We start from the raw sequence: 25,979 nt of genomic DNA, 5'->3' as shown, positions 1-25,979 counted from the left end.
CACTGACTGTTTAACCTACCTGGTGGATCTTTGGACTGGAGGAGAAAACTGGACCACCCAGGGAAAACCTACACAACCCACGGGGAGGTGGATTTGAACACTGAGCTGTAATTCTGCCACGGGAACCACAGAGTTTTTTTTGCAGATGGGATAAGAAGCCCCTGACTCGGTTAGTGCCTGGTTCCTGATCTAGTGTGCACACTCTGCATATATGTTGGACTTTTTAAACACAAGGATAAAAAATAAATGATTAACTCCAGTTTAAGTTGCTAGAGTCAACTTTAACATTTTGAATGTAGTCACATAATTTTGCAGAATTAAATGCTAACTAGTATAGCCCTTTTGAATTTTCAAAACTGGTATCTGTTTAAAAAGCTTCTGAGGAAAAACTCTAGACATCCAAGTATACCCCTTTTGTTACAGTGTTAAGGATGGAGCCATGAATATACAACTAGTCAGAATTTTAAGTGATAAAATGCCCCTGTCCTAAAATGTGTGATAAGTGGAAGGGATAACGAAGTGCTAATATAGGAGATGAAGAGTTAATACTTTCCTGATTTCATTCTGGAGTTTTCAATGATCAATTAACATGAATAATCATCTATTGTTTTCCTCTATGTGGTTTAAATGGGAAAGACTGGGAATGCCCCACACCCAGGGATTTGTGTTGCTGGCTTTTGGGTATCAGTTGAAGTGAAACTGTATAGGTTTTATTTCCTGAAGATTGGGTCTCTTGTTAATAAATTCATTATTATGTTATCCATAATGTTATAACTCTGGAATAATCCAATGTTAATGGTATCTTTCCAGCACTTGTCAAGTCCTTCCTTTAAGTAGTGTTTCAGAGGCAAGTGAAGACAAGAATCATCACAGCCTGGCTGACCATGACTTTTCTGCCAGGTTTAAAGTTTTGATCTTTTAAACATACTTTTTCTCAGTTGCCTATACTGCTGTGCTGAAGATGGTTCAGTATTAGAGGTACCACCTTATTACTGAGACATTAAATTGTTGACCCAGCTACTTAGATACCTTAAATGAACTTAAATACCTCTTTGCATCAAAATCATTCTTTTAAAAGGAACTAACATCCAGAATTGCTGCTGCATTTCTTTTTTAAAATTTTTTTAAATGCATTTTCTACAACACTACAAATAAAAAAAACCCAAACCAAAATGAAAAATTAATACAGTGCAAAAATAAACATACAATAATAATGTAATACAAAAAAGATAATTGAGGAAGCACCCAAATTGAAGTCATGTAAAGTTAGTATCCTCCCCAACCCCACAACAAAAAAAACTCCAGACCAACCACAACACAATATAGAGAATATAAATCAGGACATTCAAACCCCCAAAAACTGTAAATACACTTGAAAACAGAAGATAATAATGCCTACTACCAAAAAAAAGAGCTGAAAGTAAGGGACTGAAAAAAAATCATAATTAAGAGGAAAATTATGAAAGTACTCAATAAAAGGTCCCCAGACCTTATGAAACTTTATATCCGAATTAAGAATTGAATAATGAATTTTTTCAAGGTCTAAACAGGACATAATATCATTAAGCCATTGAGCATGCATGGACGGAGCAACATCTCTCCATCTAAGGAGGATTAGACGTCTAGCCAGGAGAGAAGCAATAGATAATATTCAACACTTAGTCGAACTCAAACGTATATCTGTCTCACCCAAAAAACCAAACAGAGCAATTAAAGGGTTAGGTTCTAAGTGGTGATCCAGAATACAGGATAAAGTTATGAAAACATCTTTCCAAAATTTCTCTAAACTAAGACAAGACCAATACATATGAATAAGAGAAGCCTCGCCCCTTTTGCATTTATCACAAAGAGGACTAATATTAGGGTAAAATCGAGATAATTTAGATTTAGACATATGGGCTCTATGAACAATCTTAAACTGTAAAAGGCAATGGCCAGCACAAAGAGAGGTTGAATTAACCGATTTGAGAATCGAGTCCCAAATCTCATCAGATAAAGAGATATTTAAATCATGCTCCCAAGCCATTCTAATTTTATCCTCAGGGACACGCCATAAGAATGCTAATTTATCAGAAATAAATGATATTAAACCTTTACCCAGTGGATTAATAGAAAGAAAGAAATCCGTAACATTTTTCTCGGGCATTTCAGGGAAGTTAGGAATTAAAGGATTAATAAAATGTCTAATTTGGAGATATCTAAAAAAATGGGCATTAGGCAGATTGAACTTAGCAGAGAGCTGTTGAAAAGATGCGAAGCGATTATTGATAAAAAGATCTTCAAAATGTCTAATGCCCTTCCTATACCAATCATAGAATGTTGAGTCATACATAGTAGGTAAAAAAAGGTGATTATGTAAGATAGGACTAGAAAGGGAAAAACCAGAAAAAACAGAAAATTTCCTAAACTGAGCATATTCGCAAATTGTGTCTGACAAGAGGATTAACAAAAAGAGTGAATAGCTAAAGCAGATTTAGTAGGTGATCTAGTAACAGAGGACGATCGATCCAAATTAGGATCTAACCAACAATTAAAGTCGCCACCCAGTTTAAGAGAATATGAATTTAAATCTGGTAGTGAGGAGAAAAAACGTTCAAAAAAATTAACATCATCAAAATTGGGAGCATACAGGTTTGCTAGTACAACTTCAGTATTATATAATTTACCAGAAACGATAATAAAACGGCCATTTGTATCAGATATCTTATTATGGAGTTCAAAAGGAATATTTGAATTAATAAGGATGGAAACCCTCCCTAGCTTTGGCGGCAAAGGATGAATGAAAATGCTGACCCACCCACTTTGACAAAAGCCGAGAATGATCAAAACTACGAATATGAGTTTCTTGAAGGAAAGCAATGTCAGCTTTGAGTTGTTTAATATGAGAGAAGACCTTCCTTCTTTTAACAGGATGATTCAATCCCTTTGCATTCCAGCTCACAAATTTAAGTGTATTAACCATTATCAATTGTTAGTGCATAGAAGGTAGCAGGCATATTAAAAAAATCAAACAGTACAATAACAGTCTGGGAGCAAAAATGTAAACATGAATCTGTAGAATCAGGACAGACACATGCCCTGAATAGCAAGGGAAAACAAAAAAAAAACAGTGAGTAGTGTTGGAACTGGAGAATCCATCCCACCCTCGCAACCCAAAACTAGACGGCTACCCAAAAAAGCAGCTAGCTCTAAAAAAAAATTAACCCAAAATTGACTTCCAGTTCTGTATCGTTAACAAAGGTTCCGTATATATAATATAGCAAATAATAGCTAATTTATGCACTTGAGAGCAAAATTACAAATAGGAACAACTTCATCAGAAAAGGTATAAAACTTAAAACAAAAAAAAAATCAGAAAGGAAAACTAACCTAGGGGGAAATTATAAATTTAAAGAGAGTACTTATCAGCCGTTTACAGGAAAAAAGCAAATCTTATACTATAAATCAACCAACAGGGAGGCCTTCAATAAAAAAACTCTTAAGCCTCCAAAACAAATTAAGATCAATTGTAGTTCTCTATAGATAAAGTTAAACAGAAGTAAAATAAATTACACAGGTAAAATCTAAAAGTCCGCAGGAAAACATTAAACTTAAATCATCTATTTAGGAAAAACGCACCAAGTCCAGGGAGAGATTAACTAGAGCCCTTAGAATCTCAATAGTTAATGTCTAAATTATTCAAGTAAAGTCTGAGTTCGAAAAAAAGAACTTTACTTGGAAAAGTACTTATCAGCCATTTTAGAAGGTCAGACCGGTTCCGAAGAAGACAAGATGGCTGGAAGATTTCCAACAAACAACTCAGCCTCCTTCACTAATTTAAACCACTTATATTCTCCAGTAGTAAGCGCAATTCAAAGATCGGCTGGATTTCGAAGAGAAGGTCTGAATCCACGATTAAAAAGCACTTTCAATACACCTTTAAACTCAGCACGCATCTTCAGAACCTGGGGGGCATAATCTTCCACAAAACAAATATTCGTGTTTTGAAAAGTAAAAGTACCTCTGCGGCGTGCCTCCATAATCAAACGGTTTTTCACCTGGTATCGATGAAAGCATAAAATAATTGGCCATGGACAGGAACCCAAAATTGCGCAAGGAACAAAAATCCTGTGAGCCCTTTCTAGCTCAGGTGGAGTTGGAAGAAATTCTTTCCTGAAAATCTCACAGAGAAAAGAAGAGAAAAATTCAACGGAAGAGCCCTTTTCGGTGGCCTCCGGCAAACCGAGAATTCGTAGATTGCAACGTCTGCTCCGATTTTCAAGATCCACCATTTTGGAAGTAAGTTTACTGTTCTTCTCCGCTAGTTTGGAGCAGAAAGTTTCGAGATGTTAAACACGGTGTTCTAAATCTTCAGAAGTTAGGTCGATGCGAGATAAATGTTCAGCATGGTCATCCACTCTGGCATTAATCTGATCCAATTTTGAATCCAGCTGGTTGATAGAAGTTCTAAATTCAGTTTTAATATCCATTAAAGTATCTTGTCGATGTTGTTCCAAAATAGCGAGAATCTCAGCCGACAGAGCCGTGGAACTTTCCTTTTTCCCGATTTTAGTTCATAGATGCTGCCTGACCTGCTGAGTTCCTCCAGCAAGTTGTGTCTGTTGCCTTTCCTCCTACATAGCCCTCCATTTTCTATCACCAGTGTGCCATTATGAGATAGATGTATTCGCAGGCAGGTAAAAGAGAACTAATAAAATAACAAACTAAGGTTTAAAAAGGGAGACATGTAGTACAAAGATAGGAAGTATAACAGAGCAAAAGTTTGGAGCGACTAAACAATCGCCATCTTACCGGAAGTCCTGCATTTCTTAAAATACCAAGGACTGTATACTTCAAAACAGAATTTATTGGCTGTAAACTGCTTTGCATTGACATGAATTTATGAAGGGTCTCGGCCTTCATCCATCCTGATGAAGGGTCTCGGCCTGAAACGTCGACAGTGCTTCTCCTTATAGATGCTGCCTGGCCTGCTGTGTTCCACCAGCATTTTGTGTTGGTTGAATAAATAAGTATACTCACTTTGCCCTGTTTTCTGTCCTTGCTGGTATGAAGGTGGTTTACCCATTTATACAAGTACTTCTCTGACAATAGATGTGTAACAGCCTAATGTAACATTGTATGGAAATACAAGATTACACTGATGCAGACATTAAAACATTCATACATTTAACAAGGTGCTTTATTAATGCAATAGAGATAGTTTTTCAATGTTTGTCGTCAGCCAGGTCAACCTGTCCGTGAACTCCCTGTCGGATGTCTCCGTACACTCCAGTATTTGTTTTTTATACTTTTACGTTCTCCTGCGCGAGAGCCAACAGCTGTCCGTCATTTTAAGTTTTTTTAGTCTGTAACTACACAAACGCGCACTTTTACGGCGAGATTCGACACCAAACACATCGCTTGTTTTTGGTAGATGTGTCCGGCGCATGCCCAGTAGGAGGAGATGCGCCAAAATCTCTGTTTCAATGTGGACAGAGGTATTTTTAAAAATGTACAGTGTGGATGCCTGTTTTACGCGAAACCGGCGTTTTCAAAATTGTCTGGTCTAGTGTGGATGTAGCCTTATTAATCTGGAGTGATGTGCGGTGCTGATTATACTGCATTATGGGGCTATTTACTTCAGCTTAGTTGTTAAATATGAACATAGAAAAGAACACTGTAAATACATGTTCAGGTGGATGTAAAGTATTCATTGAACAGCTGAAAATGATACCTCATTTACTTCCCCACTGAGAGCAATCTATTTTTTCACATCCCTTCCCCTTCCAGTATGCCCCACCTCCCACTTTGCTTGCTGTGTCTGATCAATATATTTTAGTCTACTGTACCTGTGGAAGACAGTGCAGAAGGTTGCTGTCAGCCAGAGATCAGATGCGACTGCTTGTGGTTTCTCCTTCACCCCTGAGTGCTGTAAATGTCTGAGCAGTAGGGTCAATTACAAAGAGATATATTGTGAACACAATTCTGTTAAAAAGTTAACTGTTGTTTGTAAACATCTCTGATTATCAGGCACATTTACCAACAGGTCTGTACTGGGTTGAGCTATTGGATTATGCAATTTGTGGAGTAAGTAGTTGACAATTGTATTCTGCTTTGATTCTTGGCACAGTTGTTGAATTAAGATGATGAGTTAGTTGGGAGCTGCACTGCCAATAGGCTAAAATAGCCAAACATAACATTCAGGCTTAGAATTTAATTTTGACTGTGTTTTGTTGTCTAAATGCCAACTGTAGTAGCAGAAAACCGCGCTACTAATCTGTTAACTATATTAAGTGATCTGTCAATACTCCAAGGCTCCATTCAACCAGAGATGTATCTTCACATTAATTGTCTCAGTGTAAAACTTTAACCACCTAAACATTATCAGTAATATCGTTTGTACATGGAATGTACCGTGTTAAGGCTTCTTTTGAATTGGTAATATAATCTAATAGGGGAGGAGCTACAAAAGAAGCTTGCGCTTAAATAGATGGAATGTGGTTGGAATAGGCATTTACTTACTAGTTGTGACAAACATCAGAACCCTGACATTTGTTTCATTGCCTGTTTGTAATCATCAATAGAAAATAGTGAAATCAAGCATGTACACAGGAACAATGAGTAACTTGCACTCTCAATTTAGGTAAGAATGTATGTTGATGTATGCTTTTTGTACTGTATGTATCAAATTGTGCTTTAAAATTGTGGGAATCTGAATTAGCATCAGATTTATTTTCATTGGTATGTTGTGAAATTTGTTGTTTTGTGGCAGCAGTACAATGCAAGACAAATAATGACTGACAAATAAATAGTGCAAACGTGAGGTGGTGGGATCCAGTTGAAGTGTAGAGGTTGTGTAGAATGATGTGCTGGATGCGGAGGCTCATGGGGTGGTAGGTGAGGGTGAGGAACTCTATCCCTATTAAGGCGGTGGAGGATGGGGTGAACGTAGATGCGGGTGATGACAGTATCAATGTTGGAGAAAGGGAAAGCATGTTATTTGACGAAGGAGGACATCTCTGAAGTTCTGGAAAGGAAAGCCTCATCCTGGAAACAGATATAGAGATGATGAAGGAACTGAGAAAAGGGAATAGCATTCTTACAGCGGACAGGTTGGAAAGAGGTTTGGTCCAGGTAGCCGTGGGAATTGGTAGATTTACATAAGATTTTGATATGCAGTTTATTGTCAGAATTACTTTATTGCCAGTATGTGAAACATACCAGAATTGATTTTGGTTCTGTACCAAGAGTAAAACACAGGACAATCCCATAACAGAAAACACAATAGCAACCAACAATTTACAAGACAATACTGTAAACAGCCATTAGCACAAACATCAATATTCAAGTTTAAATGTGAATAAGGAAAGCAGGAAAAGAAAATTTGAGATGATGTGATGATGAAGACAGAGGTTGAGAAAGGGGAGAGATGTGTCATGAATGAACCGTGAATTAATGAACCTTGGCAGTTCATTTGCAAACATTTCGTCACCATATGAGAAGGCATCATCTGTGCACAACAGAACTGGATGAAAACTACCCACAAGGATCAATGACCATCAACTGCTGTAAAGCAGCATAACCAACTCTTCCTGGTCTCTACCCACAAAGATCGAGAGGGGTATAAATTCGACTGGACATTAGTGAAAGTCACAGTACAAGTAAACATGCAGCCTGCAAAAGAATTCCTAGAAGCATGGTTTTCTGTGAACAATTCTGTAAACAGACACGTAGACTCCAATTTTATTTACAGTGTAAGCCAATGCAGGCAAAAATTCCACACCACAGTACACAGAGTTTGCCACACAACCAATTGGCAACGAGTGCTCTCCTGACCTCACAACTGAGTTTCCATAATGATGACCAACCAGCTGATAAGTATATAAAGGCCAAGCATTAGGAAGATACACTACAAATTAACAGCACACTGATGATGTCTCCTCGTTTTGAGATGAAACATTTGCAAGTGAATTGCCAAGATTGGAGAACCACTCAATCCGACTATTAAGCATTTGAGCTACATGTTTTCCATGGCACTTCCAACATCTATGCTGCTGGTTGAACTTTACACATTTTCTGCATGGGGTTTCAGAAATTTCTGAGCAAAATAGTAGTAATTTCTGAAGGTTTTTGAAAGCTAAGACTTCAGCTTTTAGCAATTGCCCTTCAGCATTTTCCTAAGCCTTTGAGTCCAGCATTACACTGGGTACAAGGATATTACTCAACAGAAAAATATATTTCTGAGGGTAAAGATGTAATCTGTGGGATGCCATGCCCATTTAAGAGACGAAAGTAAATTTAAAATCTGTGGCTGCATATCACACCCTACCACTATGGGCTGAGGATTTTGCTTGGTGTAACTAAATACTACCCACACTAAGGCTGCTTCAACAACGCACCAAAGCTCAGGGGCATTTTATAAATCTGCAGTGTCCATCACTTTGAAGGACATGGGCAGCAGGCCACCTTAACCTAGAAATTCTTAAAGTTGCCACCATCATAACATGAAGCTTTTAACATTATTTGTCTCTACTAGGTCATAATGGTGGAATGCCATTTCTACCTGCACAATGTTTTTACCAAATCTTGCACTTGGGTAAGACTTGACTACGTTAAACACATTGTGGCATGAGTATTGACACATCATAATAATTGATTTCTTGTGGGGAATGTATCAATAGAACCTTGCAGTCATTACTCTGGATGGACAGTTGGCAGAAACGATATGCAAATAGGTCTTTGAATCAATGAAAATGTGAGGATGCCCTTTCTGAACTATAGACATTTCAGTACATCTTTTCCCTCAGTCCACAAACTCGTATTTTAAAATGTCAAATATATATGGAGTATCATAGTTAATCTTGTATTATTAAATCAATTTTTAAGAGTCCATTGATAAAATCCAACCTCATTTATCATGTTTTGCCATGAATAAGCTAGTATTCTGAAAAGAAAATGACTGTGATTCAAAACCAAACTTCTAAATGTATTTTGGAGAGAGAAAAAAGGAGCCTCTTGTAACAGACAGACAGACATACTTCATTGATCCCGCGGGAAATTGGGTTTCGTTACAGTCGCACCAACCAAGAACAGTGTAGAAATATAGCAATATAAAACCATAAATAATTAAATAATAAGCAAATTATTCCAAGTGGAAATTAGTCCAGGACCAGTCTATAGGCTCAGGGTGTCTGACACTCCGAGGGAGGAGTTGTAAAGTTTGATGGCCACAGGCAGGAATGACTTCCTTTGACATTCCTGTGTTGCATCTCGGTGGAATGAGTCTCTGGCTGAATGTACTCCTGTGTCTAACCTGTACATTATGGAGTGGATGGGAGACATTGTCCAAGATGGCATGCAACTTGGATAGCATTCTCTTTTCAGGCACCACCAACAGAGAGTCCAGTTCCACCACGCAACATCACTGGCCTTACGAATGAGTTTGTTGAGTCTGTTGGTGTCTGCTACCCTCAGCCTGCTGCCCCAGCACACAACAGCAAACATGACAGCACTGGCCACCACAGACTCGTAGAACATCCTCAGCATCATCCAGCAGATATTAAGGGACCTCAGTCTCCTCAGGTTTGACCCTTCTTGTAGACAGCCTCGGTGTTCTTTGACCAGTCCAGTTTATTGTCAGTTCGTATCCCCAGGTATTTGTAATTCTTCACCATGTCCACACTGACCCTTTGGATGGAAACAGGGGTCACCGGTGCCTTAGCCCTCCTCAGGTCCACCACCAGCTCCTTAGTCTTTTTCACATTAAGCTGCAAATGATTCTGCTCGCACCATGTGACAAAGTTTCCCACCAGAGCCCTGTACTCTGCCTCATTTCCCTTGCTGATGCATCCAATTATGGCAGAGTCATCAGAAAACTTCTGAAGATGGCAAGACTCTGTGCAGTAGTTGAAGTCTGAGGTGTAGATGGTGAAGTGAAAGGGAGACAGGACAGTCCCCTGTGGAGCCCCAGTGCTGCTGACCACTCTGTCTGACACACAGTGTTGCAAGCGCATGTACTGTAGTCTGCCAGTCAGGTAATCAATAATCCATGACACCAGGGAAGCATCCACCTGCATCACTGTCAGCTTCTCACCCAGCAGAGCAGGGTGTTGATGGTGTTGAACGCACTGGAGAAGTCAAAAAACATGACCCTCACAGTGCTCGCTGGCTTGTCCAGGTGAGCGTAGACAATGTTCAGGGGGCAGACGATGGAGTATATTTTATGTTATCTTCTAGATAGATGTGCTGCTGTGTTTGGATAAATAAAGTGTCGGACTGCAAATATTTCATAATTTTCAGAAACCATGTTTCATTGAAATATAACTTAAGGGTAATGTGATAAATTTGTGGCCAGCTAACAAAGTTGTATGAGATTGGAAGAAGAAGCTAATAAAAGTCACCAACAAGTCTGGTGAGTCTGTTATATCATTTTGGGGAGCAAAGAGGTTGTAATTTTTAATATTTTGTTGAATGTTACTGTTAGATGTTCTCAACCTTGTGGCTTTCATCCTTAGTAGTGAATAAGTAATTAAAAGCACTTCAGACAAAAAATAGACAGCTGATTTTGCAGTTAATTATGTAACCAGGTGGAGCTGGTTAACTGTAGGTTATTGTGAGCTGACGGTTGTACGGGTTCCCCCGCTATCCGAAGGTAGAGCATTCCTATGAAACAGTTCGTAAGCTGAAATGGCGTAAAGCAAATGTTCAGAAGGTGGGGGACACCTGTAACTGGGAATGTAAGAATGTAGGTTCGACTAAATTTAGCACTGTTTGTTTTTAAATGAGTTCAAAATTCAAAGTGTTTATTATCAAATTGCATACATATCACCATATATAACCCTGATATTTGTTTTTTGTGGGCATACTCAATAAATCCATAATAGAATAATAAACCCTAATAGAATTAAAGAAAGACTGCACCAATTTGGATGTTCAACCAGTGTACAAAAGACAACAACTGCAAATACAAAAAAAAAGAACAATAATAAATATCAAGCACATGGGATGATGAGTCTTTGTAATGTTCCTAGGTGGTGGGGACATTTCAATGAGGGGGCAAGTGATGTTATCCCCTTTAGTTCAAGAGCCTGGTAGTTGAGGGATAATAACTGTTCCTGAACCTGGTGGTGCAAGTCCTGAGGCTCCTGTGACAAAGTTTTATGCTGAATCTTCACAAATGCCTAAGGAAGTAGAGGAACTGCTGTGCTGTCTTCATAATTGCACTTGCGTGCTTGGCACAGAAGAGGACCGGTGAAATGATAACACTGACGAATTTGAAGTTGTTGACCCTACAACATGCAGTGACTGTTCTCAATGGAAAATGGACTTTGGTGATTAAGGGACCTCATGAGACAAAGGCAAGTTATAGCTTTGAACCAAAATATTTTGTTTGTTTATTTTTGACTCCTGCTTTAATCAGATGTGGCATCTGAGATAAGGTGCCTGATGAGACTAATTTGAAATATGAAACGAGTTTAGTGACTGGGAAAAAAATGATCACATAAAGATCCATTAGTTTAACCTTTTTAGCATTTATCTCTACTGTGACTCTAATAAAGCTCGCGTCTTAAGCCTGTCCTATCCTAACACACTTTGGTTATCATTACCCAATTCAGTGCCCTGTGTTGTTGTATTGTCCTTTCTCATTAATTTAAGCTGCCCTTCAACAAAACCCTCTACATATTATTTAGGTTAAATCCTCATCTGTAGCCCTAGTCATTCAATTTGCTCAGATACCAATCACAATTTAGTGGAAAATATTCTATGAGTTTAAGCTGTTTGAACACATAATCCCTGGAATTTAGAAAGTGATATAATTGGAAAAATACAAAATTGCTGTAGTGCTTAATAGGGTATTTGCAGGGATGATGTTTCCCCTTGCTGGGGTGTCTGTTAGCGGATATCAGAATAAGGTCTTCAGCCATTTGCGAATGAGATGAGTGAAACTTTCTTCACCATGAGAAAGTGAAGTTTTGTTGCTGTGCGTATTCATAATAGAGGGTTGTGTGTGTGGTGCCCTGCTTTGCTCCCATGGCTACGTGGCCAGGTACAGTGTCAACTCAATCCATAGGTTTGCTGATTCTGTTATCAGCTTGATTAGCAACAATGATAGGATGGAACACAGGAAAGAGATCACAAATCTCGTGTCGTGATATCAGAATAATAACATAACCTTTAACACGAGCAAGATGAAAGAGCTGATTTGTTAACCTAGGATCTAGGCGTGCGGGTGCTATCCTCAATGGAGCTGCTGTAAAAATGGTCAACAACTTCATATCACCATCTGATGAGGTGATCAAGAAAGTATATTAGCATATTTTTATGGAAATCCTGAGATATCTGGCATGTCCATGAAGATTCTCTTGAACTTTCTAGAACACATATATAGAAATACCCTGACTAGTTTTATTTCAGACTGGAAGCCTATCATGGCAACTACTGTCTTCTGTACCAAAGGAATGTGTAGAGAGTGTTAAATACTGCCCAGTCTGTCACAAGCTTGTCTCTTCCTCCTATCCTTTGTGCATTGCTTCAGGAAGGTTGAAAATACTTGTCAGGGCTGCCTGCCATGTTAACTATTCCCTTTCCTTCCTTCTACTTTTTGAAAGAAGATACAAGAACTTGAAAACCTGGACAGTCAGACTTCCCACTGCTGTCAGATTTCTGAAACAATTGTCTCTGTCAGATCCCCGTCCAGGTGGTTCTACCATGTTCTTGAACTCTCAATTCTACCATCAGGCATTAGACAAAGATGCATAAAAAGAGAAAGGGTTAGAATGAGAAACAGTTTCCTCCCCCAGGCCATTAGGTTTCTGAACTCCCTGTTGCATCGTATTCAAATTGGTTAATCTGTTCCATACCTTACAATATTTAGTACCGTAAATTCCGGACTATAAGCCGCTACTTTTTTCCCACGCTTTCAACACTGCGGCCTATACTACGGTGCGGCTAATGCATGTTTTTTTTTCATGCTGCCAAAAACATTTTGCCTCGTAACAGTAGACCAATAAAATTGATGAGTAGTTCACAGAGGTCCAATGAAATTGTACGATAAATCAAGCGCACATTCACAATTAAATTATTGTAAATCAGTCATTTGTACTCACCCTCATCAACATGGAAAACACTGGAAGAAAAGCATATGATGCAGCTTTTAAGTTAAAGACGATCAATCTGGCGGTTGAAGAAGGAAATCGAGCTGCTGCACATAATCTTGGCATAAATGAATCGATGGTGAGACGGTGGAGACGCCAGCATGAAGAACTGAGTCAATGCAAAAAGACGACAAAAGCTTTCAGAGGTAATCATAGCAGATGGCCCGAACTTGAAAACTTTCTTGAAGACTGGGTTAACACACAGAGAGCAGGCGGCCACGGTGTTTCCACCGTGCAGATCAGACCGAAGGCTAAAGCAATCGCCACCAAAATGAAAATCGAAGATTTTAGAGGTGGGCCATTGTGGTGTTTTAGATTTATGAGACGAAAAGCCCTGTCCGTCAGGGTACGCACGACTCTGTGTCAGCAGCTCCCTCCTGACCACAAGGAAAAGCTTGCTAACTTCCGCACATTCACTCAAACAAAGATAGCGGAGAATTCCATCGGGCCAGATGATATCATAAATATGGATGAAGTACCTTTGATGTTTGATCTGCCTCTCACTCGGACTGTTAATAAAAAAGGTGACTCGTCCATCACACTGAAAACAAGTGGCCATGAGAGAACGCATTTTACTTGTGTTCTGAGCTGCACAGCATCCGGACTAAAGCTTCCGCCGATGGTGATGTTTTAAGCAGCTGACAATGAAAATTCAGTGAAAGTTGCCATCAAGAGTACAAACTCAATTCCAGCTGTGATTCCTGGGGGCACCATGAAGTATTTGCAGCCACTGGACATCAGCGTGAACCGGGCATTTAAAGTGGCGCTGCGCGTTGAGTGGGAGGCTTGGATGACGAGCGGCGAGAAATCCTTTACCAAAACAGGACGCATGCGAAGAGCATCTTTAACTCAAGTCTGCCAGTGGATCCTAAATGCGTGGAGCCGTGTCACAACATCCACCATCACCAGCGGGTTTCGAAAGGCTGGACTGCTGCGTGATGAAGAGGACCATGTGCGCTCAAGTGAGAGCGACAACGAAGAGACTGAAGTGAATGACGAGATCCTGAGGTTTTATTCAATTCGGACACTGAAGGACTTTGATGGTTTTAGTGCGCAGGAGGAAGATGAAGAAGGCGATCAATAACTTTTCCTGGTAGGCTGCAGTACATATATTTTTTTACCAGTCATTAGGAGATATTGGAATGTTGTTCGTGCACTGTTCAGTAAAAAAGTATACGCAACGTAATTTGTGTGTTACCGATACGTATGTATATTTAAAAGTAGCTGTGTTACAGGCACTGTTCGAAAAAAAGCATTTGCAATATGTATTTGTTTGTTACCATACGGATTTAATTGAAAGTTAAAAAATCCTCACGTGTAATATTTTTCGGTGTAAATATCTCATATTACAACGTGGGACACCTGCGGCTTAAAATACGGTGCGGCTTGTACAAGTACAAAATTGATTTTCTTTCTAAAATTAGAGCGTGCGGCTTTTAATCAGGTGCATTCTGTAGTCCGGAATCTACGGTATTAATGCACTTTAGTGTCTTATTTAAGTTATCTTCACCTTGTTATTGTGTGTTATGGGTGTTATGTATACTACTGTATATTACACCCTCGTTTGAAGAGACATTGTCTTGTTTCTGTTTATGTTATATGGTTATATATGTTATATACGTGTATACAGTCGGCCCTCCTTATCCGCGGATTGGGAAAACCCAGAAGTTCTCTTTCCAACACTCGTTTGAGCATGTACAGACTATTTTTTCCTTGTCATTATTCCCTGAACAATGCAGTATAACAACTATTTACATAGCGTTTACATTGTATTAGGTATTATAAGTAATCTAGAAATGACTTAAAAGTACAGGCAGTCCCCTGGTTATGAATGAGTTCTGTTCCAGAGTCCGTCTTTAAGATGGATTTGAAGTCAGAACAGGTACGTCCGGTATTATTTAGCGTCAGTTAGTCAAGTGTTTTTCTTAGTATATAGTACATATTTTAATTTTTAATGCATATAAAACACTTAAGAAACATCTATTTCAATAATTAAACCACTGCATTGTTTATTAATAATTGTAGCTTTCATTGGGGCAGAGCCTTTCACATGCTCCATTAAAATTGTTCCAATCATTGACCGACTGTAGCCTAACGCTTTTCCAATGACCAATGGCTTTTCACGTCTTTTCGATCGCTTTATTACTTCCACCTTATTTTCAATCGTGATTATTTTCATGAAGAGAAACACTGCTGATTCAGAGCTGCATCGCTGGGTCCTAATGTCCACCACACTGAGACGTGTTAAATAAAGTCTGGGGTTCCGCTGGGTCCGAAAGACCACCGCAGTGTGGCAGGTTAAATAAGGGACTTGAGCATCCTGGTTTTTTGGTTTCCAGGGTTTGGGGGGGAGTGGTCTTGGAACCAATCCCCCGCGGATAAGGAGGGCCGACTGTATAGTTAAATGATGATTAACTTGACTACTTCTCTTGTTTATTCCTTTATTGTCAAGTTTCACTCTTATTTTGCATCTACTTCAGATTCAGCTGTTATCTTTGCACCATTCTGCTGATTTTGTGTTTCTCTCTTATTGTAGTAATTATTAATATGGTGTATACTGTTTACCCTGTGAACTTAAACAAGAAATTTCGCTGTGCCATGGTGTATATGAAAATAAATGGATCAAATCTGATACATTTGAATAATTTGAATTGATTGATATTAGGTTAATACAAGAAAGTGGTGCTGAAGTAAAGGACTGGGCATAAGCTTCTGACTGACAGGATAGACATACATAATCAACTCCTAGTTCTGTTTTTCATATTTTTGCTATATAGGTTGGTTCATTGAAGGATAGCCTAAAATTCATTGTGGCTGTAAATACATGAGAAAGCTATCAAGGTATATGATAACAAATTTTAGGTACTTTCTCAAGTATTTGAAAGGGGAGAGAGTAGTATAAGTGCACCAATCACAAATAAGAGAAAATCTGTAGATTCTGGAAATCCAGGCAACACGCACAAAATGCTGGAGCAACCCAGCAGGCCAGGAAAGATGTACAGTTGACGTTTCAAGCCAACAGCCTGCATCAGGTCCTGCCGATGGGTCTTGGCCCAAAATGACTTTATGGCCCAAATGGCCCTTGTCTCAGCATTTTCACTATGGATATTGTGCGACTATATACTATTACCTCCCATCAGGAAGGCTTTAAAGCTCTCTGCTTCTCCCAGTACAGCAATCTTACCAGTTCCCCTCCACCGACATCCTCTCATCTGGCAGACATGGTTCTCACTCTCAACAATTTTTCTTTCGACTTCTCTCATTTTCTCCAGACTCCAGAGCTACAGCTATGCTGTGTTTTGGTCAGTTACTTAGAACAGTCCATGTTCTGAGCTTAACTAGTAATGCTCCACAACACTTTCAGTGCTACAATAACAACTGCATTGGTGCTGCTTCCTGCACCCCATGCTGAGCTCATCATCATCTTTGCCTCCAACTTCAATCCTCAAATTTGGTTCATCTCTAACACCTCTCTCCTCTTTCTTGATCTCCTGTCTCTGCCACCGGAGACAGATTATCTACAGATAGCTTTTGCAAATTTCACAGCTATCTTGATACCTCTTCCCACACTGTCAATTGTAATAGGTAGGTAGACAGATCGATACTTCATTGATCCCAGAGGAAATGACAGTGTCACAGTAACATTATACATGCTCAGATATACAAATATGCAAATATTAAAAGAGAAGTAAGAAAGAATAAAAAATAGGTTACTTCATGCAGTCAAACAGGAAGAGGTCATCACTTCCTCGGCTGTAGGTTGACTCATTTTAGAGCCTAATGTCCGAGGATAAGAATGATCCCATGTAGCGCTCTTTGGAGCAACACAGTTGCCTTAGTCTGTACTAAAAGTGCTCCTCTGTTCAGTCAAGGTGGCATGCAGAGGGTGAGAAACATGGTCTAGAATTGCCAGGATTTTTTAATAGGGTCCTTTGTTCCACCACAGCCTCCGGTTTGTCCAGTTTGACTCCTATAACAGAGTCAGCCATTCTAATCAGTTTATTGAGCCTGCAGTCTACTCCAAAGGACCTCAGTCTCCTCAGGAAGTGTAGGCGACTCTGGCCCATATGGTAACAATCTCTGGTGCTCCAGTCAAGTCTGTCATCCAGGTGCATCCTCAGGTACTTGTATCTCCTCACCATGGTAACAGGGAGAAGTGCAGACTTAGTCTTCATAAAGTCCACGACAGTCTTCTTTGTCTTATTGATGTTGAGCTGCAAATGATTCAGCTTGCTCCAATTGACAAAGTTGTTCACCAGGGCCCGGTATTCATCTTCCCATCCTCCCTCTATGTACCCAACTATTGCTAAGTCATCAGAGAATTTTTGTAGATGACATGACTCAATGTTGTATCTGTCTGAGGTATACAGGGTAAACAGGAAGGGGCCTAAACAGTCCCTTGTAGCCATGTCTGACACACAGCTCTGAAGCTGCACAAACTGTGGTCTGCCAGTCAGGTAGTCCGTTATCCAGGATACAGTGAAAGTGCCAACCTATATTGAATGGAGCTTTCCCCCAGTAATGGGAGCTACATGGTACAGAGGATACTTGAGAAATCATGATTCTCACATTGTTGCCCTGCTTATCTAAATAGGAGTAGGCTTTGTTGAGTAGGTAGAGAGCAACATTGTTGACTCCAATGTGCTCCTGGTAGGCAAACTGCAGGGGATCTGACTAGGGGTTGGAGGTGAGCCAGCACCATCCTCTATATGGTCTGATGTGTGAGTTCAGGCCCATTCGATGGTAGTCATTCAAGGCCTTTGGGTACTGGGATGCTATTCCCTTTTCTCAGTTCCTTGTCTCTACCGCATTTGTTATCAATATGAGGCTTTCCATTCTAAAACTTGTCAGATGTTCTACAAAGAATGGGATTTCCCTTTCATTACCATTGATGCTTCCCTCACCTGCATGTCGTCAATTTCTCTAGTATCTGCTGCCCTCACCCCATCCTCCCACTAACACCAGGCACAGGTTTCCCTTTGCCCTTACCCACAACCCACTAGCTTCCATATCTCTTACATCGTTCTTTGTAACTTTTACCATCTACAATGACCTAACCAGTAAGCACATTTTTCTCTTCCCCCACAACTCTCCATGTTTAGTGGGGATCACTCTCTATGTGACTCCCTTGTTTACTCATCCCTCCCCGGCAAGCATGACAAGTGCTACACCTGCCCCTACACCTCTTCCCTGACCACTGTTCAAGGCCCCAAATTGTCCTTCCAGGTGAAGCAACACCATCTGCAAGGGATCATCTGTTGTATCCGATGAAGCCCCCTCAACGTCGTTGAGAACTGGCGTAGATTGTGGAATTGATTTGTCGAATACCTTGGCTGCAAAAGGCAGGAATTCCTGATGGCTACCCATTTCAGTTTGACAATTAGTTCCCATTCCAACATGTTGCTCTGTAGACTACTGCTATGATGAGACCATGCTCAGTTTGGAGGAGTAGCACCTTCATTCTGCATGAGTAGCCTCCATCCTGATGATATGATCATTCTTCCCCTCTCTCTTTTCTCTTTTTCCATTCTGCTTTCTGATTCTCCTCTCACCACTTCTCAGCTGCCCATCACTTCCCTCTGGCACCCATCATCCTTCCCTGTTTCCCATGCTCCACTCTGTCCTACTTTTAGCCCTTCACCTTCTCCACCTGTCACCTCCCAGCTTCTTACTTCATTCTCCCCTCCCCCTACATACCCACCTTATTCCTCACCCGGTCTCACCTATCACCTGCCAGCTTGTACCCCTCTCCCTCTCCCCACCTTCTTGTTCTGGCTTCTGCACCATTTTTTTTTCCCATTACTGAAGGGTGTCAGCCCAAAACATAGATGCTTCCTGATATGGAATTATTCCAGCATGTTGTGTGAATGATCCCTAACATGGTTTTCCTTGGAACATGATGGATTATAATGGGGATAATGGAATAGCTGAGCTGTCAAGGAAATATTTTTTATTCCGTTTCTGTGATATGCAAAAATACACCAGAAATACCAATAAATGTAGCAATTCATTTTAGTCTAGTGAGGGTAGGGAATGTATTGGTGAACATTGTATTATGAAAGGCTTTGATACCGTTTGTAAAGTGCCACAACATCCTCGAATTTAAAGACAACTATTCAGTTTCGTTTATGCAACAAAGAGTCTGCAGGTTTGTGTTGGCTGTTTAATAGTGTTCAATATTACAGGAGTTTGTATAATATTATCATTAAAAGGTGCAGACCCTAATCGTATGTACATAGGACTGAGTTAGAAGAAGAAGAGAACTTGTGTTCCTTTTATAAACAAATGAGGTTTTACAGATGCTGGAAATCTAAAACAATACACAGAAAATGCTCGAGGATCTTAGCAAGCAGTATGGAGGGGAATAAACAGTCGATGATGACCCCTGAAGATCCTTCATCGGGGCTGGAAAGGAAGTGGGCAGAGGTCAGAAAAAGAAGTTGGGCGGGGAGGAGAGGAAGGCAGGTGATCAGGTGAGGGGTCCTTCATTTGCCAGTCTGCGCTCCAACCACACCCTCCGCCACCTTATTCTGACTTCTGCCCCCTTTTCAGTCCAATATGTTTACTGTTTATTACCCGCCTTAAGATCTGCCTGACTGGCTTGAATTCCTTTAGCATTTTGTGTGTGCTGTATTATTAGGTTGTTGTTCGGTGTGCTTGGAATCATTTTGTTTTTTGTTTCTTAACTTTTGAATACTTGAATATTATAAGCACAATTCTGCCATCCTTGTACATCAGTGCATTGGGATTATAGATAGGGAAAAGCTTGGAATAACTTTACAAGCTTATTAAAGAAAAGTAAGGTAATCATCTCTGCTTTAGGAATTGACAATTCTTCAAACAATTAAAGATATGAAGTAATAAGGTGTTAATAAATTAGCTAGTGGTGTCACGGGCATGGGCATTTAATTTCTCTTTCCCATGACCATTGTAGAAGGTTTAGTTTAGAAAGAGGAGATCAGGCTTTGACTCGCTAGGTTGGGGTATCTCTTCCCAGGAATATATACTGAGAGGCCTGGAGAAGAGTTTAAAAAAATTATCAGAGGGAATTGGAAATTCATAATTGAAAAGTGTTTTATGTTTGGTAGTTCGAAGTAGTTAGGTGTATATTGTAACCTTGGTCATCATGTCCTGGTGCGTGATGCAGTGTAGATAGCCTATAAGGTAGAAGGGACATGATAAGATAGAGCGCTAGTTCAAAGGTCCATCTTGTCATAAAACAGGTCTATTTGAATGTGTTATAACAGTGGGTTGAAAGTGTCTTTGAGTTTTGTTTTGTGCTCTCATTGCTTTTGTATTTTCATCCCTAAGGAAGTGGGGAGAAGAAAGAATAAGAAGGGTGAATGGGACTATGCCGTTACATTACTAATGTTTAGAGCAGCAAAGTCTGTGCTTGGCCACTCAGATGTAGAAGGATTTTCTATTGCTGATTCTGTAACAGTTTTATTTTACCAGTCAGGAGGCTGAACTCCTGAACTTGGAGGACTAGTGGACCAGTCTTAATTTGGCCTCAATCCTTTGACCTGTTTGGCATGGGTAACCTTACCAAGAGCCAAAGCATAAAGCCCTGAATCCAGCCGATGTAGTTCTCTGGGTCACTGAGGCACGCAAGCCTTAAATTAATGTAAGGTTGTGGTTCTCTTGGAGGACTTTGATTCTATTGATTGCTTTCTCAAGGTGAGAACTGTACAGGCAGTGGAGGAGAGGCAACTTTTCATGACGGATTGAGCTATGTCCACAACTCTCAGCAATTTCTTTCAATCTTGAGCAGGGCATTTGCTGTGTTATTGGCCTGAATTTTCCTAGGAAATTACTTTAGTCAAAGGTGGTAAATCTGTGGAATTTGTTGCTACGAGCAGCTGTGGAGGCCAAGTCATTGGGTGCATTTAAGGCAGAGGTAGATATGTTGTTGATTAGCCAGGACATCAAAGGGTATGGGGAGAAGGCAGGGGAGTGGGGAAGACTGGAAGAATTGGATCAGCCGATGACTGAATGGCGGAGCAGACTCGATGGGCTGAATGGCCTAATTCTGCTCATATAGCTTATGGTCTTACGGAAATGACAGCTGTCCTCATGGAACTATCTGTATTTGCATATATAAATATCAGCATCAAGGTTTCCATGAAACATTGAACTTCTTGAGTGGCTAAAGTTTGCTGTTTATACTTTGATATCAGACTCCTCATGGAGTGTCTGCTGAAGTTGTGTTGGGTAAATTCTGGTGAAGGAACAGGCACAATGGACTTTGGTAAGCATAAGATGATGTACATCTTTTTTAAAATAATTATTTACTGAGATGTTTAGCTGTAATTATATACCGTTAAAGAAAGTAAAGATTATTCTTAGTTTTTGAATGTTTCTGTATATCAGGGATATTTTAAAACATGTTGTGATGGCTGACTAAGTGTGTGGTTTGGCATGTAGTCAAGTTTGTTTGAGCATGAATGTGGGTAGAGCTTGTTGGGCCTATCGCATGATAGGACATGCTAGAATGCTTTATGCAAGGAAGCTTCCACCTGCACATGGTGATTACATGTGTGTGAGCAGCAACTGCAGATGAACTTGGAAATTGTGTCCCAGTGTTGCTGCTACATTCTTTTAAGGGACAACAGGAGTCTTGAAGAGTTTAGGGTCTGAAACATTGTTTATTCATTTCTGTAGATGCTGCCTGACCTATTGAGTTCCTCCAGCATTGTTTGTGTGTGTGTATATGTATCTGTGTTGCTTTGGATTTCCAGCATCTGCAGACCTTCTTGTATTTATTATTTCTTACAGAGGCAATGTGTGGTCAAACATTAAAGAAGAATGTGACTTGGTTTACACCAAGTATTGCAGTGCCTTATAGTGACTTAATATTGTACAGAATAAAAATGTGTTGTTTCAAGTGCCCTTTTCATATAATTTTGATACCACTTTACAATGATTTTAAATAGAATGTACATTTGGGGTCTTTGCACATATTGTGCTTTTACAAGTGAAAACTGAAACATTTATGTAATATACATTACACTAAGGTTTGGTTCTGATGCTCTTTTCTGCCATACCAATCTCAATCCAAATAGAGGAATATTGTACAAACAAGCTGGATGAACTCAGCAGGTCGGGCAGCATCTGTTGAAACGAGCAGTCAGCGGATGCGGCCCAATCTGCTGAGTTCATCCAGCGTGTTTGTATGTGTTGATTTGACCACAGCATTTGCAGTGTACCTGGTGTTTAGAATAATATTGTGTTGTTTTCAAGCACTAGCATTTATTTATTTATTTTGCTCTGAAGAATCTGCAGAATCTGCAGTGAATTAGACTACGCCATGTCAGGAACAGCATCAGTCCTTCAGCAATTTGTCAATGGGTTGAAGAGTCGGAGTGAGGAGACCAGAGCTAAAGCTGCGAAAGACCTGCAACACTATGTTACCACAGAACTTCGTGAGGTACACTTAATTATTTAAAAAGAGACTGGTCAAAATATTTGCAAGTATTTGAAGTTGTGTAATTTCTTTAACTGATTGTATAATCACATTTAGTTACTAACCATGCTGATTTGAAGTTTAGGGTTATAAAGCATAGAAGCATATTGTTTTACTCAAGTCCAAAGACTAATCTTACACTGATCTCATTTTATTTTCCCTGTGTTTTTATCAAAATTTCCCAGGTGTTCCCCCTCATCTAATCAATAGCAGTTGTGTATAGTAGTAATTAACCTCTCAATTTGCATTTCTTTGGAATTTGGCTGGAACCTGTAATCCCCAGAAGAAGCCTGCATGGTCACAGGGAGAATGTGCAAATTCCACACAGACCGCATCTAAGGTCGGGAATAAACAGCTGGAGCTATGAGGCAGTAACTCTTACTAGGTGCAACAGTGCTTCTGAATTTGGAGTGTGCTATTTTCATAGGCTTTCCTGGCCTGTTCTTATCAGCTATGTTTCCATTTTCTGTGGATTACGTTGTGCAGTACTGGAAGGTCATACTGTCCAAGGAAGTCCTGAGATACAGTGACAAGGCTCTGAGCAGTGTACTTGGTGACATGAATAGGACAAGGCAAGCCCTGTCCATAATACCTCACTGGAAACTAAACAGGCAAACTCCAACCCAAATGTGCTATCTGTCATAGCTGGGGCTCTTGGATCTAAAAAAGTTTCATATTCATCAGTGGTACAGAAGCTGATTCTGTCCATGCTCAGCAACTCCTTATCTAACTAATTCTGTTCATTAGCATTTGGTCTGTAATCTTTTATGTCTTGCTGAATCAAATGCTGATCTACATTCTTCTTAAATGTGTGAATATCTGCCTTTACTTCTCACTCAGGAAGTGCATTCCAGTTTCCAAGCACCCTCTCAGTGGGGAAAAAATAAACGTTTTCTTCAGATTCCTTTAAATCTTGTACCCCCTATATCCTAAACATATACTCTTTAATGGTAGATACCTCTGTTAGGGGGGCAAAGTTTCCTACAATTTGCCCTATTCAAGGCCCTCATAATTTTGTATACCTTTATCCAACTCCCATGTGCCATGTCAGTACATTCCAGGCGCCTACCACTCTGTGGACTTGCCTTGCAAATCTCCTTTAAACCTCACCCCTTTTGCCTAAAAGCATTCTCCCTGATATTTGACATTTTCATCATGGGGAGAAGGACTATCTACCTATATATGTCTCTCAAAAATTTATATGCTGATTGGTGTATATTAAATTATTCTAAAATTCGTTTTGTTCTAATTGTTTCTCACAAACATCTGCGTAGCCCTTTTAAATAATTAAAAACGCTGAGATAGTTATTTCCCATCTCTATTTTGATACACATGATCCTCAGTGGGCTTGTGGATAGATCATGCTTTAGGTTTAATGTGCAGGATCAGAGAACAGATTCGTAGCAGTTCTGGTCTGTTATAGGATTCTGTGAGGAATCCAGCAGCCATGAAGTCACCAGGGAAGCCAGTAGTCTTGCCATTCACAATGTTGTCCTGAATGTTCCCAAGATGTGCTGTGAATTGCCATTAATTCCATGTAAAACTAACAGCAAAATCAGGCAGAGCAGTCCCCCCCCCCCACCCAGATAAATGCATTTATGAACAAGAATAAAGTTGTTTTAAATGGAGATGTATAGGATCACTGTTGTTCTAATGAGAGATTTTATGATTACCAATGCTGATGTGTTTTTTTTTGCAAGTGACCAGCCTTTTTGTTTCTTCTTATCTTCCATTATCACATCTCATGAGCTGAGACCCTCCATTGGTCAGGGTTGACCATAGATATTGTGTCCCAGCTGACTACATTATATGCAGGCCAGTCTAGGTCATTATAGTATGGAGAGCAAGCTTTTCCCCATGCAGCAGGCTTCCCCTCTTCATGTAGCTGAATCCAAAGAAACAGCAGATTGGCACCATTGGCATCACAGGAGTTGCCAGTCATAGTTGAACTTGGCGTAAGATTGCCTTAAAGACTCCAGCTCTGTACAGCTGATGAGTCCCATCTGCCTGAAGCTACTGGTTTTATGGTGCCAGTAGTGTGTCTTTGCTCCTTGTCAGTAGAAACAGATCTGCTGGGCTTAGTAGCCAAGCCACATGTAAAGGTCAGAAGCTGGACTTGGTTGTCAGAGCCAATTTGAGATGCATACCACTGGGAGCATTTAATAGAGAGTGAGATCTTACTCCCACTACCACCCCCGGTTATGTCAACCTTAAGGAACCACATCTCATGAGTAAGTAATTAAATATTGAGCTGGTTCGCCATAAATTCCTTGCATCATCTGGTATCTTGTGATTAATTATATTGGGATTTAAGACTTTGTGTACTCATATCATTTTGACTAGCTTTAAAAAAAGTTCTAATGTATCTATATAGGTCAACCAGGAGGAAGTCACTTCTTTCTATGACGAACTGAACCATCACATTTTCGAACTGGTTTCCAGTTCCGATGTGAATGAGAGGAAAGGCGGCATCTTGGCAATTGGTATGGTTGGTTTAGTAAAAATGGAAATTTAAAAACTGTTTTGCAATATCTCTGGCCATGTTTAATATCTGCAAAGGGTATTATATTTTATTGTAACAGACTCTAGGATATCTTATTTTGAGATGATAAATGCTCTCTTTAGTATTATATAGAATCAATTTTACGTTAATAACTCCCAGGGACATCAGTTTGTGGCACAGTCTTTCCGTTTACCCTGAAAAGCACATGTGTATTAACATTCTGATAATATAATATGCTTTGGTATTTGGGTTTTAATCCTACCAATAGACTAACGCACTTAATTTATTTTTAGATGTTATTGAAGAGAACTAATAAACTTAAAGAGAAATTGAGAATGAAGGCATCTGTCACTGAAAAGAACCTTGGGAACTGGGTTATTTCTCATTGTAAAGGGAAATGGGAATTAGGGCTTTTCTCTGTTTGCAGGGGTTCTCAACCTTATGCAATGGACCAATACCATTAAGCAAGGGATCTGTGGACCCCAGCTGGGAACCCTTGGTTTAAAGGGAGCTTGAACCCAAAGTCCTAGTTAGTGTAAGGGGAGTTTGGGAGCCTGGGTCCTTCGTGATTTGAAAGTGAGCTTGGGAGCTGAAGCCTCACTCAGTGACCTGAATGGAGACTTGGCAAAGATCTCCTGGTGAACTGGATGCTGAATTAGGATTTCTGAATAATTGGAAATTAGATATTCAGAGTTTTAGTTTGTGTATTTACTCTCATCTTGAGCTGCTGTCAAAAGGCTTAAATTGGTTGAGATAAGAAATATATAGATACAAGATTTTTTGTTTTTGAAAAGATAATCATAGAAAATATAACTTGAAGGGTAATATTTCAAATATTCTTACTAAACTGATGGGATATTTGGTTTTGGTTGTAGCAGAT

At 39.8% G+C, this 25,979-nt stretch overlaps 1 protein-coding gene across 4 annotated transcripts in view; it reads left to right on the top strand.

The window, feature by feature from the left end:
- The window catches only part of mtor (mechanistic target of rapamycin kinase), a 342,240-nt gene that overhangs the window by 5,553 nt on the left and 310,708 nt on the right, over positions 1–25,979 (top strand). Inside the window, exons 2-4 of one of the 4 annotated variants that reach the window (XM_059951709.1) lie at positions 3,839–4,278; positions 22,407–22,560; positions 24,971–25,079. In XM_059951709.1, the coding sequence (XP_059807692.1) occupies positions 22,441–22,560; positions 24,971–25,079 (229 nt within the window). In that variant the 5' untranslated portion in view covers positions 3,839–4,278; positions 22,407–22,440. Of the gene's footprint in view, positions 1–813; positions 4,279–22,406; positions 22,561–24,970; positions 25,080–25,979 lie in introns of those variants that run through there. The other 3 variants (XM_059951711.1, XM_059951712.1, XM_059951708.1) reach the window with 3 other exon arrangements.

This window comes from Hypanus sabinus, chromosome 27 (assembly GCF_030144855.1).
Source record: "Hypanus sabinus isolate sHypSab1 chromosome 27, sHypSab1.hap1, whole genome shotgun sequence".
Taxonomy (NCBI): domain Eukaryota; kingdom Metazoa; phylum Chordata; class Chondrichthyes; order Myliobatiformes; family Dasyatidae; genus Hypanus; species Hypanus sabinus.
The sequence above is the reverse complement of the archived record's forward strand: the minus strand, read 5'-3'. Positions and strand labels throughout refer to the sequence as shown.